The following is a 15823-nucleotide window of genomic DNA, read 5'->3' on the forward strand; positions in this document are numbered from 1 at the left end:
GTAAGTGGATGAACTGGGATGTAATCTGAGACAACCTGATTTCAGAGAGAGCGTTCCTAACCTTCCTATATATGAAACCCACTGAGATATATGCAAATATCCAAAATAAATTCTCCTTCACACCTATACCTATAAAGGTATCGTGTTACCACATAAAGTATATCATGTTACTACATAACCAGACAGGGGTTTTAAAGAAAAATAAAATTGCAATCTAATGATGGTAACAGTAAAATTCTCAAAAAAAAAACAACCCACGTTTTTTTCTAAACAAAATATTCTATATCACATTTGGAGCTGAAAATGCTACAATTCTAAATAATTTTTAGAAGATTAGAAGATAATATTAGAAGATAATAATTTTATATAAAAATCTAGTAGAGTTCATTGAAAATGGTGTGATGTCTCTGGATGGACACTTAAAATTAGGAAGGAAATAGCTGATCCCACTTTGGTTAAGTGATCAGATCAGCACAGAGGAATTCAAAGAGGGAACAGTCCAGCCATTTTCACAGCTGGAGATAAAGAACCACAAAAGAAAAAATTACAGAGAAAAGCAGATGGACAACAAAGATTTACAAAACAAACATTCTGAGAAACACAATTATCCTATGGATGCTTCTATAGCAGGAGTGTCCAAACTTTTTTCAACGTTTTTCACCAAGGGCCATTATGCGGTAAAATACACAAACAGCCGGGCCACTCACTCGAGGTGAAGTACGTATTGCCTCACCTGGTTTATTTAAGTAAACTAAATATATTTTTGGAATTTGCTGCAGGCCAATTAACAATGGATTGTGGACCGCAGTTGGCCCGCGGGCCACAGTTTGGAAACCCCTGTTCTATAGCCTGGAAGACTAAATGAATTATTCTGAAGACAATGGAGAAAATAATGCTGTATGTTTATTGACAACAATAATATACTACTGAATAATAAAGTCATAAAAATCCTTACAGTATGATCTATTATACATATGTGTAAAATACACACACACATGCTCCCCATACCTCATCCTACCCTCAACATGAGACTATCTGAAAGACTATAAATCATGTCTCAAGAGTGGTTGTCTCTGGATACATACATTTTGGGTGGCATTTAAAATGCCACTTTTTTGCTTCTTTATATTTTCTAATATTTCTATAACAAGCATATTAATTTAATGAGAAGAAAACTACTAGTATTTTATATCCTTTATTTAAGAAGCATTTACATATTGCTTATTAGATGCAGGCATTATATTAAACCAGTTTCATAATCAGAATGTCATTACTTCAGTTATGTAAAATAAATAAATCTGTGTAAAGAACACTATGAATCAAGAACTTAAAAATTCAATGTCTTTGATAAACTAGTTAGCCCCTACCCATACCTTTAGCTCTTCAATCTGTTGCTTTACAGTTTCAAGATCTGTTCCGATTGGAGACATGGAAGCTAATTTACCACCTGCAATATCTACCCAGTCGAATATTGCCTGAAAAACATTAGCCCATGTGTTATTATAATAGTACATTTGAAATTGCTACAATATCTGGGTGTTACAGAAAAGTACAATCATAAATCTGTGAAGATATACAATGAGCCTATTTTATAATTAAGATGGTTCATTTAAATAAATAAAAGCAGCAATATACCCAAACAGTTGTCCAAACTATTAAATAGATGTAACCTACAATTGTGCATCCAAGTTTGCAAAGGAAATTCTACCTTGAATAGAATCTTAGAATATTAAAAATAAAGCCCATTTGGAAAAAGTTCTCTATGCTCTCTTACATCTGCCTAAAAGCAGATTGTGTAAATATACTGAGAGAAAAAGATTGAAACCCATCTGCTTCTTCAAATAATCAAGTAGTTTATTGTTCAACACTTGAGAAAAATATTTAGCTCCACTAAACCCTTACATATCATTTAGATTAGCATTAAAATTCTGCACATATAATGATTAACATTAAGACCATTATCCTGAGTTGCAACACAAACTTCAAAATCTCCTGTTTTCTTGTTCTTTTTTAGAAAATATGAACATGCTAAAAAGGCTCAACTCACTTTTTTTTTCCAGGTAATAAACACACAAAATTATTTTGCACTTTAATGAAGTTGCCAGACCATATAGTAGGTGGGAAAAATCTTTGGAAAATATCTGGTATTTGAAAGTTAACACTAATAAAACCCTAAGAACTTAAGAGGCAACCTGAGAAATAAAATTTATTTTACTTTATAATCAACCTTGACCCTCTGGAACTTCTGGAGCTTTTGACCTCTAGCTATAGGTAGCCACAGATATTCAATTAGTCAAGTGGCCCTTCACTCGCACAGGTGATGCTACTAACCGATGATGGGCCTTGTTTCCCAGCAGAGGTTATGAGGCTGTGTAAGTCGAGGGGTCCAGCCTGTGCCCTCCTACGGTTGGCTAATGGCTCCTGAGGCGAAACGGCTACAAGTGGCGACAGTGCCATCTCTAGCCATGAAGGAGGGCACAACTCAATAAGTTACCAAAGTATGTGACAATCATGACCTGGCCTCACAGACTGATGGCTGAAGCTTGATCAGTTACTGGCCACTGATACCTAACCAATAAATTATGACTTTGTTAGAAAAAGGGAGGGGCAGAGGGGTCAAGTTATAATAAGGTCTTGTTTGTAGTGAATTTTTTTCATCTATTTCCAAAGTTCAAAAAACACTTTTCACCTGGAATGAAGCCTGGCTTATGATATTAATTTTTATAAACACAGAAATGGAGGGGTATAAGAAAAAGGAAAAGATGTTCTCATCTGAGCTTTAAAAAGAATATTCACTTGGTGTTATGGAAATACTTAGAAAGGCTTTTTCCATATGGTAGGAGGGATGAAAGATTAAGTTCTTGCCAGCCTTAACATTAGGGAATGGAATAAAGTTAAGAAAGGTAGGGAAAGAAATATTCCTGAGTTGGCCTCAACTAATGAGATGATTTTTAATACTGAAACTAAAAAAATAGTTAATGAATTGAGTGAGAACTCTTAAGGGATGTGAAAAACAACTATTAAAAGGAATTATATACACATGTGAAAAAACCAAAAACACTTTTTACACAACAGATTATGACCTAATAAAAGAGAAATCTATTTTAGTTCATGGGGAATGCTGGCTTTGAATCAAATTTCTTTACTTCTGACTTTAGTTAAACTTGGTGATATTTTTAGATAGTGTTTACTCCTTTCATCTTATTCCACTCAGCTTTAGAATAGAACTCAGGGTCAGTTCCATTTCACTGTCTGGTATTGAGCCACTTGCGAAAAATACTGTGTGGGAACATTTACTTTCAGTTAAAAAATTAAAATACTTCTTTTCAAAGTCAATGTCACTGAATGTGTATATAAAAATTTGTTTAGATGTCAGAAATACCTTCTAAAAGGCAAAACATGAATTGAAGTAGGCGAAGAAATTACATATACGCTTGCAGCCCTGGGGTGATGCCAACGTGTAACTCTGCAGACATCAATTAGCATGATTCCTTCTCCCAACGGACAAACTGTAGTCCTCTTACCTGTAGTCCATCCTGGTACTGCACCGCAGCCTGCATCGCCTCCTCGAGTCTGTCCACCCGGTCTTTCCAAGCCTTATTTAGAGAATCCCATGCTGAATTTAACTACAATATAAATATTAGAACTCTTTTATTGTCATAACTTTTCAACTACTTCTATCAAATATGCTTTAATTAATGAAAGCTTCAAAAAAAAACAACATTCTGATAAGAGTAAAAATCATGGTAGGTGTACCTCATCTATACTCTTCTTGACAATGGGTTTGTCAGGTTCCCCGCATGCAGCGATGAGTTCAGAACCCAGGCTAATAACTATATCCAGCTCTTCCTGTAGTCCATCTATTTCTTCCCTTATGGACTAGAATAAAAAACAGCAGCCTTAGAGTTTTAAGCAAAACCACACTGAAACTAAAAAGTTGCACATATACATTCATGGGAGTTATTTCTAGGGGGTGGAATTATGATCAATTTGTATTTTCTTCTTTCTGTCTTCTAGGTTTCTGCAATAAATTTTTTTCAAAAAGAAAAGATAACAGAAGAATATTTTAAAGAAAAAATAGCATCCTTTGTTCGAGTAACAAGTGTCAAATGTTTATTATAAAGATAATATTTAGGAAATAATTCTACATAATAAGTACCAAAACAATTTTTTTTAAATGTCAACTATACTAAAAGGCATAAAAACACATTTTGTTTTTCAAACCAACTAGTTTGGCAAACACATTTAAAATAGACATTAGTAAAACATGAGTTCAAAGACCTTACACAAAATAATGCATTTGTTTAGTACATTTAGGATAATCTAGCTCTGAATTTATTTTTATCCTAGGACATGTAAACTACAAAAACGACTGTGTCAGAAATACAATATTCTACCTTTGTTTTCATCTTCTTGGTTAAATATATTTATTAATTCAAGAAGCCTTTACCAAGCATAAAATAAGCCCTAAACTAGGCACTGAGAATACAAAGAAAAATAGATATATGACTGACTATTCTACACAAGGGGCTCTGAGTCCATTAGGAAAGACAGAGTTATATAATCAGTAAGTCATGCTATGTGTCCTTTGCATGAGGAAAGTATTATAGGAACATGGACAGACTAACTGCCAAGTACACAAAAAATATTTTACATGGAGGGTAATAATCCAACTGCATCTTGAAGTTGGAGTGAGATGTGCCAGAAGAACGACAAGAAGTATATTCTAGGGTGAAGAAATAAAATGTGCCAAGATACAGATGCTAGAAAGAGCCAGCAGTTTGGGAAAAGCCACTTTGTGTACCAGAAGAGAAGGAGCTTGATAAAGGAGCAGTAGAAAAAAGTGGCTTTAAATACACAGGCACAGCTAAGATATAAAAAAGACTGACACCTGATTCTAGGGAATTTGGACTTTATGCAGGAGGCAGTGGGTGCCTCTGCAGGATTTTAAGCAGCAACACAATAAGAGCATATCTAGAGAGACGAGATGACTGGCAGAAAGGGTAGGGGCTTGGAAAGGAAAGACTCTGCCAGGAAGGAAATCACTTGGGATTACTTTAGAAACGAGAGAGAGACAGATACTTTAGAATACGAGAGAGAGAGAGAGAGAGAGAGAGAGAGAGAGAGAGAGAGACAGAGAGAGAGAGAGAGACAGAGAGAGAGAGAGAAAGAGAGAGAGAGAGAGAGACAGTGAGAGACAGAGATACAGAGACAGAGAGAGACAGAGAGACAGAGAGAGACAGTGAGAGACAGAGATACAGAGACAGAGAGAGACAGAGAGACAGAGAGAGACAGAGACAGAGAAAGACAGAGAGACAGAGAGAGACAGAGAGACAGAGAGAAAGAGACAGAGAGAGACAGAGAATGAGGTCTTGAAATAAGGCAGAAGAAATGGGGATGAAGAAATATACTGTAAGCAAAATTTGTGGATATACTCTATCTCCTATTGTAGCATTATGCATTCCATATTCAGAACTAAATATAAATTTTGAGTAATTCTGAATATTTACCAAAAGAATCCAGTTTACATTGCACTACAATGTATTTCTTAAATGTAAATGAGATATTCTGCTTACTTCTGCTGCTTCTTGCTGTTGTTTTACGACGGAGGGATCAATTCCAGGGTCCTCCAGATCCCGGATGAAGTCTTGAGTGTCTTTAGTGGTGACCACCAGTGACATGTGATCACACCAGAACTTTTCTGCTAATTCCATTACATCCAGTAATTTGGCTTCTCTTTCTTCCACCAGTGTGTGTATGTTCTCCCAAATGAAAACCATTTGGTCAAGCTTATCCTGAACAGCTATGGAGCAAAACAACATAAAAAAAGGCAGTATGTTAGCCCATTTAAGCAATAAAGCCGAATGCTTTGGTTCACACAGAAACAGTGATTCAAGTATCAATAATTGGACCGAATTTTGGTTGACCCCAGACCAGTGGGTATCAGTGGGTCCGACAGCCTATTCCAGACAAGTAAAAGATTGGAGGGTATCCTGTTCCTCCTGAATGGCTCTTCCTGACAAAAGTAGATGCTCAAAAGCAAGTGAGCTTAGAGTACATCTAAGTTCACAGAGTTTCAAGTCCACCAAGGCTGGCCTTAATTATAAGGAAAGTGAAATAACTACCTAGGTATATTCTTTATGCTTTCCAAGTCAAGAATGAAAATGTCTGTTCAGTCCCAGGAATGTAACAATATAGGATGTGTATTTGGGCTTGTTTCCAGAGTACCATTAGCATGAATTCCCACTAACCTACTCACATTCTCTTCCTTTTGAGCTCCAGGTCATACCTTTAAGACGGTTGCCATTTCTGTGGCTGTGGGATAGAGTACCTATTATGTAAGGTAGTGAAGTCATTAAAAAAGTCCCTAGGTTTGGTCTTACTAGCATTATGTTTTAACCAACTGCTTTAAAAGGCACGAAGAACGTACGGTTTATGTATAATGGCACACTTTGTATTTAACCGATTGATTTCACAAATACAGGAAGACAGTAACAAGGGATTTATGTACACAGCCTTTCAAACACGTCATAATTTTCATATCTTTTCTAAAACCTGGCATACTGATATGCAACTGGACTGTCAGTAAGCAGCATGAACATTTACAATTGTTTTAAAAGTAAAATTCAATTGTTTCCTTATCTTGAAATTATTACCTTTGGCAGATATATCTTTATCAGTGCCCCCAGATCGAGCAATCATCTCCTCTCCCCTCTTTTTAAGAGTTTCATACAATGGCTGTAGCTTCTCCATGTCTACTGACACGTTCTTGTTTTCACTGATCTGCTCTTTAATCTTCTCCACCTCAGCAGAGATAGAGGGTGGCTGCCTCAAGCGCTCCACAATGCGATCCAGACTCTCCAGGATCTGGTCTATCTTGTCATGGAACTAGTAGTAAAATAAAGGGATCATTTATGGGGAAAAGATCTGTGACACCAAATGTGAAATTTAAATAAAAAACAAACATCTATTTAACGTCACAATCAAGAACTCAATCTTAGTCCCTTTGTTAACAGATTCAACCAAAGAGTTACATCCAGCTGGTGTATCAAGACATCCTAAAATCACGATTTATGCACTTCTCTGCGCCACACTAGTTAATGTAGACTGGACTATTTCTTGAAAATAATTGAGTGTATTCATTACGAAATGGTACACGTTAACATAGAACTGGACCACGTGACAGCAGCACCTTATCTGCTGTTTCATCGTGTTATCTTCATTTTTATTAATTTTAAATTTTCACTTCAATAATCTGGGTGTTTGTCTATCAAAACTGTTTTATTTATTTTTCTGATTACTATGCAATCCTAAAAAATGTTATATTAATACCTGTGAAATTCATGGGCAGTTTTGATTAGATTAAAAGGATTTCTTAAGTTAGAAGTTTCCTGAACTGAAAACTGTAAAAATTTAAGCAAAACAAAACCCTCCCCAATGTTGTAATGGAAGTTTGTATTTAATTCATAGCCAATCACATACTCAAATTCATGAAAGAATTTTAAACTCTTGCTTGCAAAGGTATCATAGACAATGAAGCAAACTTATAAAAACGTGTTCATTCATAAATTCTACACTATCTTCAACACTACAGGACTCATCATCGGGATTACAGAAAATGGACCACTCTGAGGTCAGTGTATCTAATAATAAATACCAAACCTTGAAAATGGAAAATCTGTAGTTAATTTCAAATTAAATTTCTCAAAAGATATCTTCAGAAAAGGCAAAAAAAAACATTTTCCAACTTTGTATTTTCTCCGTCTTCCTCAGCCTATCACTCATTCTTTCTCATGGCCTTCCTGTGAGTGTTTTATTAGTAATGATAATCACACTTTCTTTTATTTCTCCCAATGACATTTTACTCTGGATGGACATTTATTTAAATATTTGGACAACGATGACAAGTGTTATGTTTCTTAAGTGACTAAAACTTACTTTTTATTTTATCTACAAGCAGGCAGAGAAATAAATACAAGAACTGGGCTCAAGCAAATATCACCTCTAAGAGACGAAGATATCAATCCTCAGAGATAATGTCGTGAAATAATTTTCGTTGAAATTTAATCAGGAAAATGTCTTTCCAAGCTCTGATGTTCAGAAGAACCCAATCATATTGCTGGTGTAAATGATTACCTGAGTAGACTGAGAAATGGCTTCATCCAGTGCCACAGCTCGCTTTTTGACATCTTCTTTAATTTGACTGTAAAGGGTGTCAGCTGCCACATACTTCTCTTGGATAGAAAAGCCTTCCTCTGGGCTCAATTCCAGTAACTGCGGCCCAGTTTTGTTCATCTTATCTATATGAGGCTTGTGTTCAGCTATCAACTCTCGTAGTTGCTATAACAAACCAAACAGTTTCTCAGTATCTCAGGATCACACCCCCATATTACAGCTGTCTACATCCCCAATGCATCCAGCTGGCAAGAAACTCCAAACAAACACACTCCCATCACAAGGCATTTAACCCAGCATGGCTCATACAACTCTTTGCCAGAAAAACAATGCCCCTGATATAAAGATTAAACAACAGTCTGCTCATGTCAAAGTCCCTTTAGGGATACACACAAAAATGTTGGCTGAGTGAAATTATGAATCTCAGCTCATTATGCATTTCATACCATAAGACATTTTGACAAGAGCATTAGCCAAGACTCATATTACCTAAAAGGATTCTGCACTTATTGTATGTCCCCAACCTACAGAGACCAAGCCATAACTCTTGGTGTCCCTTTATGCACAATCATGATGTATACAGAAATTATTTAAAAGGAGAAAGGGAAGGAAAGAAGGAAGAAAAGAAGACAGAAAGGAAGGAGAAGGAAGGAAGATAGGAAGGACAGAAGGAAGGAAGGAAAAAAGGAAGGAAGGAAGGAAAGAAGGAAAGAAGGAAGGAAAGGATGGATGGATGGAAGGGAAGGAACCTCAAAAGGTAGATAACATTGCTGACAGAAAAAAACTAAAGATAAAGCTACATTAGGGGATGTAAGCCCACAAGGTTTTGTAATTATATGTAAACCAACATAAATGTGTACATATATATTACAATATAATATGAATGTATTAATCTAGTCTGTGCACATATATATGATATGCATGACATATACACATATACATATGAATGAATCTATTTGTATTTATTTTAAATGTTTAAGACTGCAAGGGTAACCAATCTATCAAATACATAGCTATACATGTAAGGTGTATTTAAGGAAACATGTGACATGAATATTTTGCATAATATCATCTAATCAAGAAACATAATGACATTTATACTAACGAGTGAGTATGAAACCCAAGTGGAGCGCCATTCCTTCTAAGGAGCCAGATAAATCTACACTCCATGGAACCCAGACACTCCATTGAGCAGTTTTTCATAGGCCAAATCCAAAACCACTCTCGGGGAAGATCTGTCTTTGCCTGCAGGTTTCTCTGAGGCTGGCCTCCATGCAGCATGGAGAAGTCTTCTATGTATACCATACTATTCATTTGGTTCCCTAACCGGCAGTTCCTGTCCTCACTAGGAGGTATTCCCCAAACTGTTTGCTGCGTAGCTCCTAAATAACAGCGTCTCTGAGACAACTTGTATTCAGGAAAGACAATCTGTAGAAAAGCTACCAATCTTCTTCTGCAAATATTTTAATTTCTATCATTCATCAAGAAGAATCACCAGGTCAGCCACATGCCTGGATTTTTATTGAAATTGCCCACTAAAATCAGTCATACAAATTATTTTGAATATTGAGGAAATTGGTTCATTATATCATTAACAATCCCCAGTGTAATATATTACTTTTGAAGTTTATCTGAAGGTGGTCTCAAAACTCTTTTTGGAAAAGAGCTAAATAAATACAAATTCAATTTTTAAAAAAGGATAGAGACCTAATCTAACATGCTACATATAAAATGTGGGAGGGTCCTGTCTGCAATCTAGCTCCTGGGGGACTCCAGGCTGAGATTTTCTTATTTTTGTTTCATAATACTTGATCATATCTTCATGCTGTTTTACAGAATGGAGGTGGTGATGGTAATATCGACTAATATAGAATCTCATGGAAAAGGAATCTGTTACTCACATTCTGGTTTCAATATTCTATAAGGTATGATTGTACAACAAGCTCACACTTTTGAGCTATCAAGAGACTTCAAGTAAAATGAGAGATTTAGGTTTTCCCGAGTTGCCTAGAGTTAAGCAGATGTCATCTGTGTAGCACCACTACGAGACACCTTGCTTAGGAAGTAGGGAGATGAGCCTTTGCAAGACCATTCTATGACAGACAAGGGAACACCTACTAGATGCCTCCATGGGTGTATGTGAGTACATGGAAAAAGGGCCTCATTGGAGATGTCATTTGCCTCATATGTAACAAAATGGTTCTTGGCCACATACTAGCATAAGAGTCCACTCATGCTGGAGATACCCGGTGTGACTGCAAGATATCCACCATTTGGTAATATGGCTCTTTGACTCCTGGCTAGAATGAACTAGAAGATATGCCAAAAATAGCTGATGAGGATATCATGAAACTTCAGAAGAACTGCCCTTCTTGAAGGTAGCAAATATTCTGAACAATTCAGTTTGAACAATATGAAGACTTGGCTACACAGTTTTTAGTTCCCTTTATATATAAAATCATAAATTTGTTTTGAAAGCTAAAAAATATGCAAAAATACATCGATTTTGACATTTTTAGTTCAATAATAATATTTGATGTTATGCTAGCCACATAGCTACTCAAATCTCATGTCAGAGTAGAAGAAATCCATGAACATTTTATATTAAAAATCATTCAGTAGGTAGACACCAGGATTTCTGCCACAAATAAAACCTTTATACTAAAATTCAATTCTACAGTTTGTAAGTCTTTCTCCTACTGAATGATTTAGATAGAACTCCATAACATTTCCATTTTGTGTTCTCTAAAGCTCTCTTCTAAATAAATACTTCAGTTAGAGATATTCTTCAATGCTCATGTATTAAAAAAGGAAACAAACAATATTTATAACTATGTCACATACTTCAAACAATGATGCAATATACCCTGAATTAAAGTGTACACACACACACACACACACACACACACACACACACACACACACAATTAATCTCAGAGTACATCTTGTACAGATCTGGGAGAACAACAAGGTTCTCAAGTGCATAAATAACAAGAACTCCAACATTTTTCCTGAAAGTCTTGAACCCCCTCTTATTCAAAACCTTGCAAAATTTTAAGTTATGTTAACATTTAAGTGACTGCTGGAACAGGAGTTTCATAATGCCATTTTATACATATTTAAAACATGGCACATTTGTAGATGTAAATATGCCTTCTAGTTTACTCCTGCATGCTAATAGCAGCAGAGAATTTAAAAACAGTTCCATGCATAAGGTGAAAAAAAGGGAAATAGTTTATCTTCATACTGCAGCATTTTTCCTTTTATAGAGGTAGCTTTCATGATATTGCTATTTTGACGTATTTGTTATATTGTACATTTTTGCAAGTCTCAATTGCCTTGTTTGTGTGATGTCACTTCCATATATTTCTACTCTTCACTTGCAGTCTAAATTGCTCTCATCAGTATATACAAAGTATAAAATTTAGTCAACACGTGTAAATTGAAAGCAATTCGATATGCATAAATTAAAAGTACTTCAAAAGCTTACTTCTCTAACATTGTGAATGGAAATCTTATTTTTGTACCCAGATGGTTTATACTGCATACTATTCTATAAAAGCTGTGATATAATTAATGACATACACAGTGTGATCTACCTACTGAGTCTTTTCACTGTAAACCTGGATAACAGGTAAGCAACTATGAGATAAGCACTTTGTACAGACAAGAACAGAAAATCACTACAACGTCCTCTTCATGTTAGGTGTCTAACTGCATTAAAAAACACCATGAAAACCATGACTCTCTTTTAGTGGGAAATACAACATTCTCTTTGACACTGAGCTTACCCGGTGTTCTTCCTGCTGTTGTCTTAGAGTTTCATACTCGAGGGCTGGGGCAGGAAGCTGAGAGATGATTCTTTGTGTTTCGGTCAGCCATGGCCAAAGTTCTTCGTATGTTTCCCAGAACTGGTTAACCAGGGACTGTGCCCGTTCTAGCTGTAGATACCTCTCTGAGTTTATCTGGCAGATGGTGTCATAGTTCTTCAATACCTTGTCCAGTTTTTTCTAGAAATTAAGATGATAAAATGCGTTTAACTGATCAAAAAGGATTTCCTTCCTTTTTAAGGCTGACTAATATTCCAACATATGCTAATGTTAACTGTTCTTACATTAAGTGTTCATAAAAAAAATTATAGATACATATGTAAAAAATAGCAAAAATGTGGAACATCTTAAAAGCACAACAATTGGAGATCAGGCTAATAAATTATGATATATTCCTACAAAGGAATTCTACACAATCATTAAAAATCATGGAATTTAATGACACAGAGAACTTTTCAAAAAAAACTAGGTGACAAATACCCAAATATAAATATGTAAATAAGCAAGGCCTGAAGTTTTATTTTTTTCTTTCCTTTTTTTTTTTTTTTGGTTGTTAAGGCCTTAAGTTTTATGAGTAAGACACCCTGCTCTCTAAACATAATTAGCAAAATTTTCCAGCTATTCTCACAACATCTTCTAGGTTAGAAAACAAGTCTCATGAGTCTAGTAACATTTACACTACTGTCTCAAAAAAAAAAAAAAAACAAGGACTACCTTTCACTAATGAAATTATAAGAGGAGCTGCTAGTTAGAAAAATTAATTACATATATTAGAATCAAAGTGAAACCTTCTGCTATCCATTCAATTTCATGGGGTGTTTACAGTGATCAAGATTATGGTATACATTTACATCATAAACTAATAGCAGAAGAAAAAGCACAAGCGTAATCTAATAAACCACAGAATTACATCAAAATTATTTCATGATTTGTACCTTACATGTCAGAATCCTTACAAAAGAACAAAGGAAATATTTAATTATACACAAGTAAATTGCCATTGTAGCATATAAATAAAAAACAAAGTATCATTATATAATGTACATTCCATTACTTTCCTATGTTATACCTTGAAAGCAATGCATACTCTTTAAAATGTGATCTAAGACATAAACATTTGTATAATTTTGTTTTTTGTCATGGGATATTTTCTTACCAGAAGCATTAATTTCTTTAGGCTGTTCAGATGTCTGAATATGAATTGAACTAAACATTTTCCTTGTGGCTGGTGTTCTATCAATTTAAAGTATCATTGAAACTACATAAACTGGATACTTCCTTAATTATTCAGTTCATTTTTTTCCCTATACAGCTTTCTGTAACTTTATACAGAATGGATTTCAGCATTAGCGGGAACCACATATTTTGGGTTTTGTTTCAGCTCAAGAGGCTCAAATGTTTCTAGAGCTCGTAAACAACAGTTGACAGATATAATAACAATTTATACTGATAATAATGGCAATAATACAGCTAACATTAATTGAATGCTTAATGTGTGCCAGTTATTCAAGGACTCAAACCTTAATGGCTTTTCTGTATATAAAAAAAGACCGTCCCCAGGGTGATTCCCTTAAGGAATATTCCTTTCACTGCTGTTCTGTACATTTGAAAAATGCGTTACTGAAACTAATGACTTAGCTGTTTAAATGGCAGCTGTGGATAAAGGAAAAGTGCTTTTCTAGGACTGAAAGCTCAATACAGGCCGTTTATTCAAGAGTGTCACTACCAGTCACATAGACAAGTTTATACCTTCATTGATTGCTTTTCTTCTTCACTGCATGTGGTCATGATTTTATGTCCAGATTTAACAAGTTCATCAATAATATCCTTGTGTTTCAAAATCTCCATGGTGAATGCCTGTGATTTACAAAAATAAAGATTAAAAACAGAGAATGTATGAATCAAGTGAAAACAATTAGGCAAAGTAGTTGACAAGACCAATTTACACGAGTGGGGTGTTGCAAAGTAAATCATACAAGGACATTTTCTAGACTAGCTAATAATTTAGATGCAACTGGAAATGTGCTCCTTCACCTTTTGAACCTGCAGCTGAGCAGAGGTCTGGTCTTGCTCAAGCCTGATGTCACCCAGAGACATCAATTTCTTTTCGGTTTCAGTAATCCAGGATAACTCAGCATCAGCTGCTTGGTCAAACTAAACAAAAGATAAACAATTAGGTCAGCAAGTTACTGTAACTGGTGCCAGAAAAACACCTATCTACATTTTTTAAAAATATTCTTATTACCCAAGTGGAAATTGGAGTTTATCTCTTCATGGCATCCTGAAATAATTCATGATAATGACTGAGGTTATAAGGTGAGGAGGAGAACTCTCCACTGAATAATTAAACATAAGCTCTTAAAGCGTGTTGAATCCGTAACACAGCATCAATGACTTTAGGACAGTAACACTGTCATTGCCTTCTTTTGGGTAGTTACAAGAATTTGTCCTTAGGAGTATTATCCAAATTGAACAGCTATAGAAGTCAATTGCTGGATGCCACCTTTCAATCATTTCCTCTGTCACTTTAACCCATGTGATATGCCGGTAGCATTCTGCTATCAAAGGACACGATTCTTAGCATAAAGAATGAAATATTCCCATATATTTATTACTTATGTGTGTACAATTATATATGTAAAATACATGTCTGTGTATGCAGAGTGTATCCCCAAATGACTCGTGTCATTTTTTTACATCTGTTTTAATAGCAGAAAATATTTTCTAGAGCATTCTTACACATTTCAAGAGATTTTATTTTATGATCATAACGGTAATTTGTGGTAGAAAATTCATAAAATACAGAAAAATATACAGAAGAAAATTTAAAAACTGGAGTTAATACCATTGGTATTTTAGTGAATTTTCTTCCGGAAGTTGAGAAAGATTTATAAAGGTCTGGGATAACACTGTATAAACAGTTTCATATCCTGCTTTATCATTTACTATGCACATTTCCCGTGTCATATTCTTCTAAGTGTGATGTTTAAATAACACCATTGTATGCTAGCACACCTGGATATTTTCATTTAGGCTCTCTGCATTTTTTTTTTCTATTATATAAACAACCCCCTAATGAATAGCCTTATATATAAATCTACATTGGTATCTCTAATTAATTCCTTAGGGTAGATTCCTAGACGTTGACTGTACCAAATCAAAGAACATGAGCATTTTCAGTACCTTGCATCAGATAAACTCCAATGGCTTTCAAGGCCAAGCATTTATCATAAATGAGTAAAGTGGGCAAGTGACACCACAAGCACTAATGATAAATGGTAACTAACAATGGCCACAGTTAGAAGATTTAATAGGAAATGGACATTGTGAGTATTCAAATCCAGTACTGCCAGAACTTCTAATTTTTCCAAAGAACCTGGAAATCCAGATGGGGTTACGAGGATAACTAGGTGATGGGTGAGAAGAGTGGGGATAAGAAACTAGATCGGAAAATAATTCATACTTTAAAATACTATTCAACATTAGGCAGACTCGTGGGAAGATGGAGCAGATGTACTTTTCCCTGTTCCTCATAGGTAGACCTAAAAACCCTCCATGTTACACATAAAATATACATAAGAGGACTCTGAAAGGAGAGAGAAAAGAGTAGAACTGCTGTGGACCTTGGACCCAAGGAACAGCACAGAGGTGAGTTCTCTGGGTTTCCTTCTTGCCTCACATCCCTAGGCTGGATACTGGAGAAACCGACAACCTAGAAACAGCATCAGGCACAGACAAACCCCAAGAAAACCTTGCTCTTTCTAGCCAAGGGACCAGAAAATGGCAAACTACCAAGAGAGAAACCTTTTAGACAATGT

The 15823-nt window shown here is 35.3% G+C and overlaps 1 protein-coding gene across 21 annotated transcripts in view; it reads right to left on the bottom strand.

Annotated features, from left to right (window-relative positions):
* DST (dystonin) overlaps nt 1-15823 on the bottom strand; it is a 429322-nt gene that overhangs the window by 42668 nt on the left and 370831 nt on the right. For all 21 annotated transcript variants that reach the window (XM_033103131.1, XM_033103108.1, XM_033103110.1 and 18 more), the window contains 9 exons: nt 14040-14159; nt 13755-13862; nt 11967-12185; nt 8137-8340; nt 6657-6888; nt 5577-5803; nt 3757-3879; nt 3525-3626; nt 1374-1475 (listed from right to left, as the gene is read on the bottom strand). In XM_033103131.1, the coding sequence (XP_032959022.1) occupies nt 1374-1475; nt 3525-3626; nt 3757-3879; nt 5577-5803; nt 6657-6888; nt 8137-8340; nt 11967-12185; nt 13755-13862; nt 14040-14159 (1437 nt within the window). The remainder of the gene's footprint in view (nt 1-1373; nt 1476-3524; nt 3627-3756; nt 3880-5576; nt 5804-6656; nt 6889-8136; nt 8341-11966; nt 12186-13754; nt 13863-14039; nt 14160-15823) is intronic.

Source organism: Rhinolophus ferrumequinum, chromosome 3, assembly GCF_004115265.2.
Source record: "Rhinolophus ferrumequinum isolate MPI-CBG mRhiFer1 chromosome 3, mRhiFer1_v1.p, whole genome shotgun sequence".
NCBI classification, from domain to species: Eukaryota; Metazoa; Chordata; class Mammalia; order Chiroptera; family Rhinolophidae; genus Rhinolophus; species Rhinolophus ferrumequinum.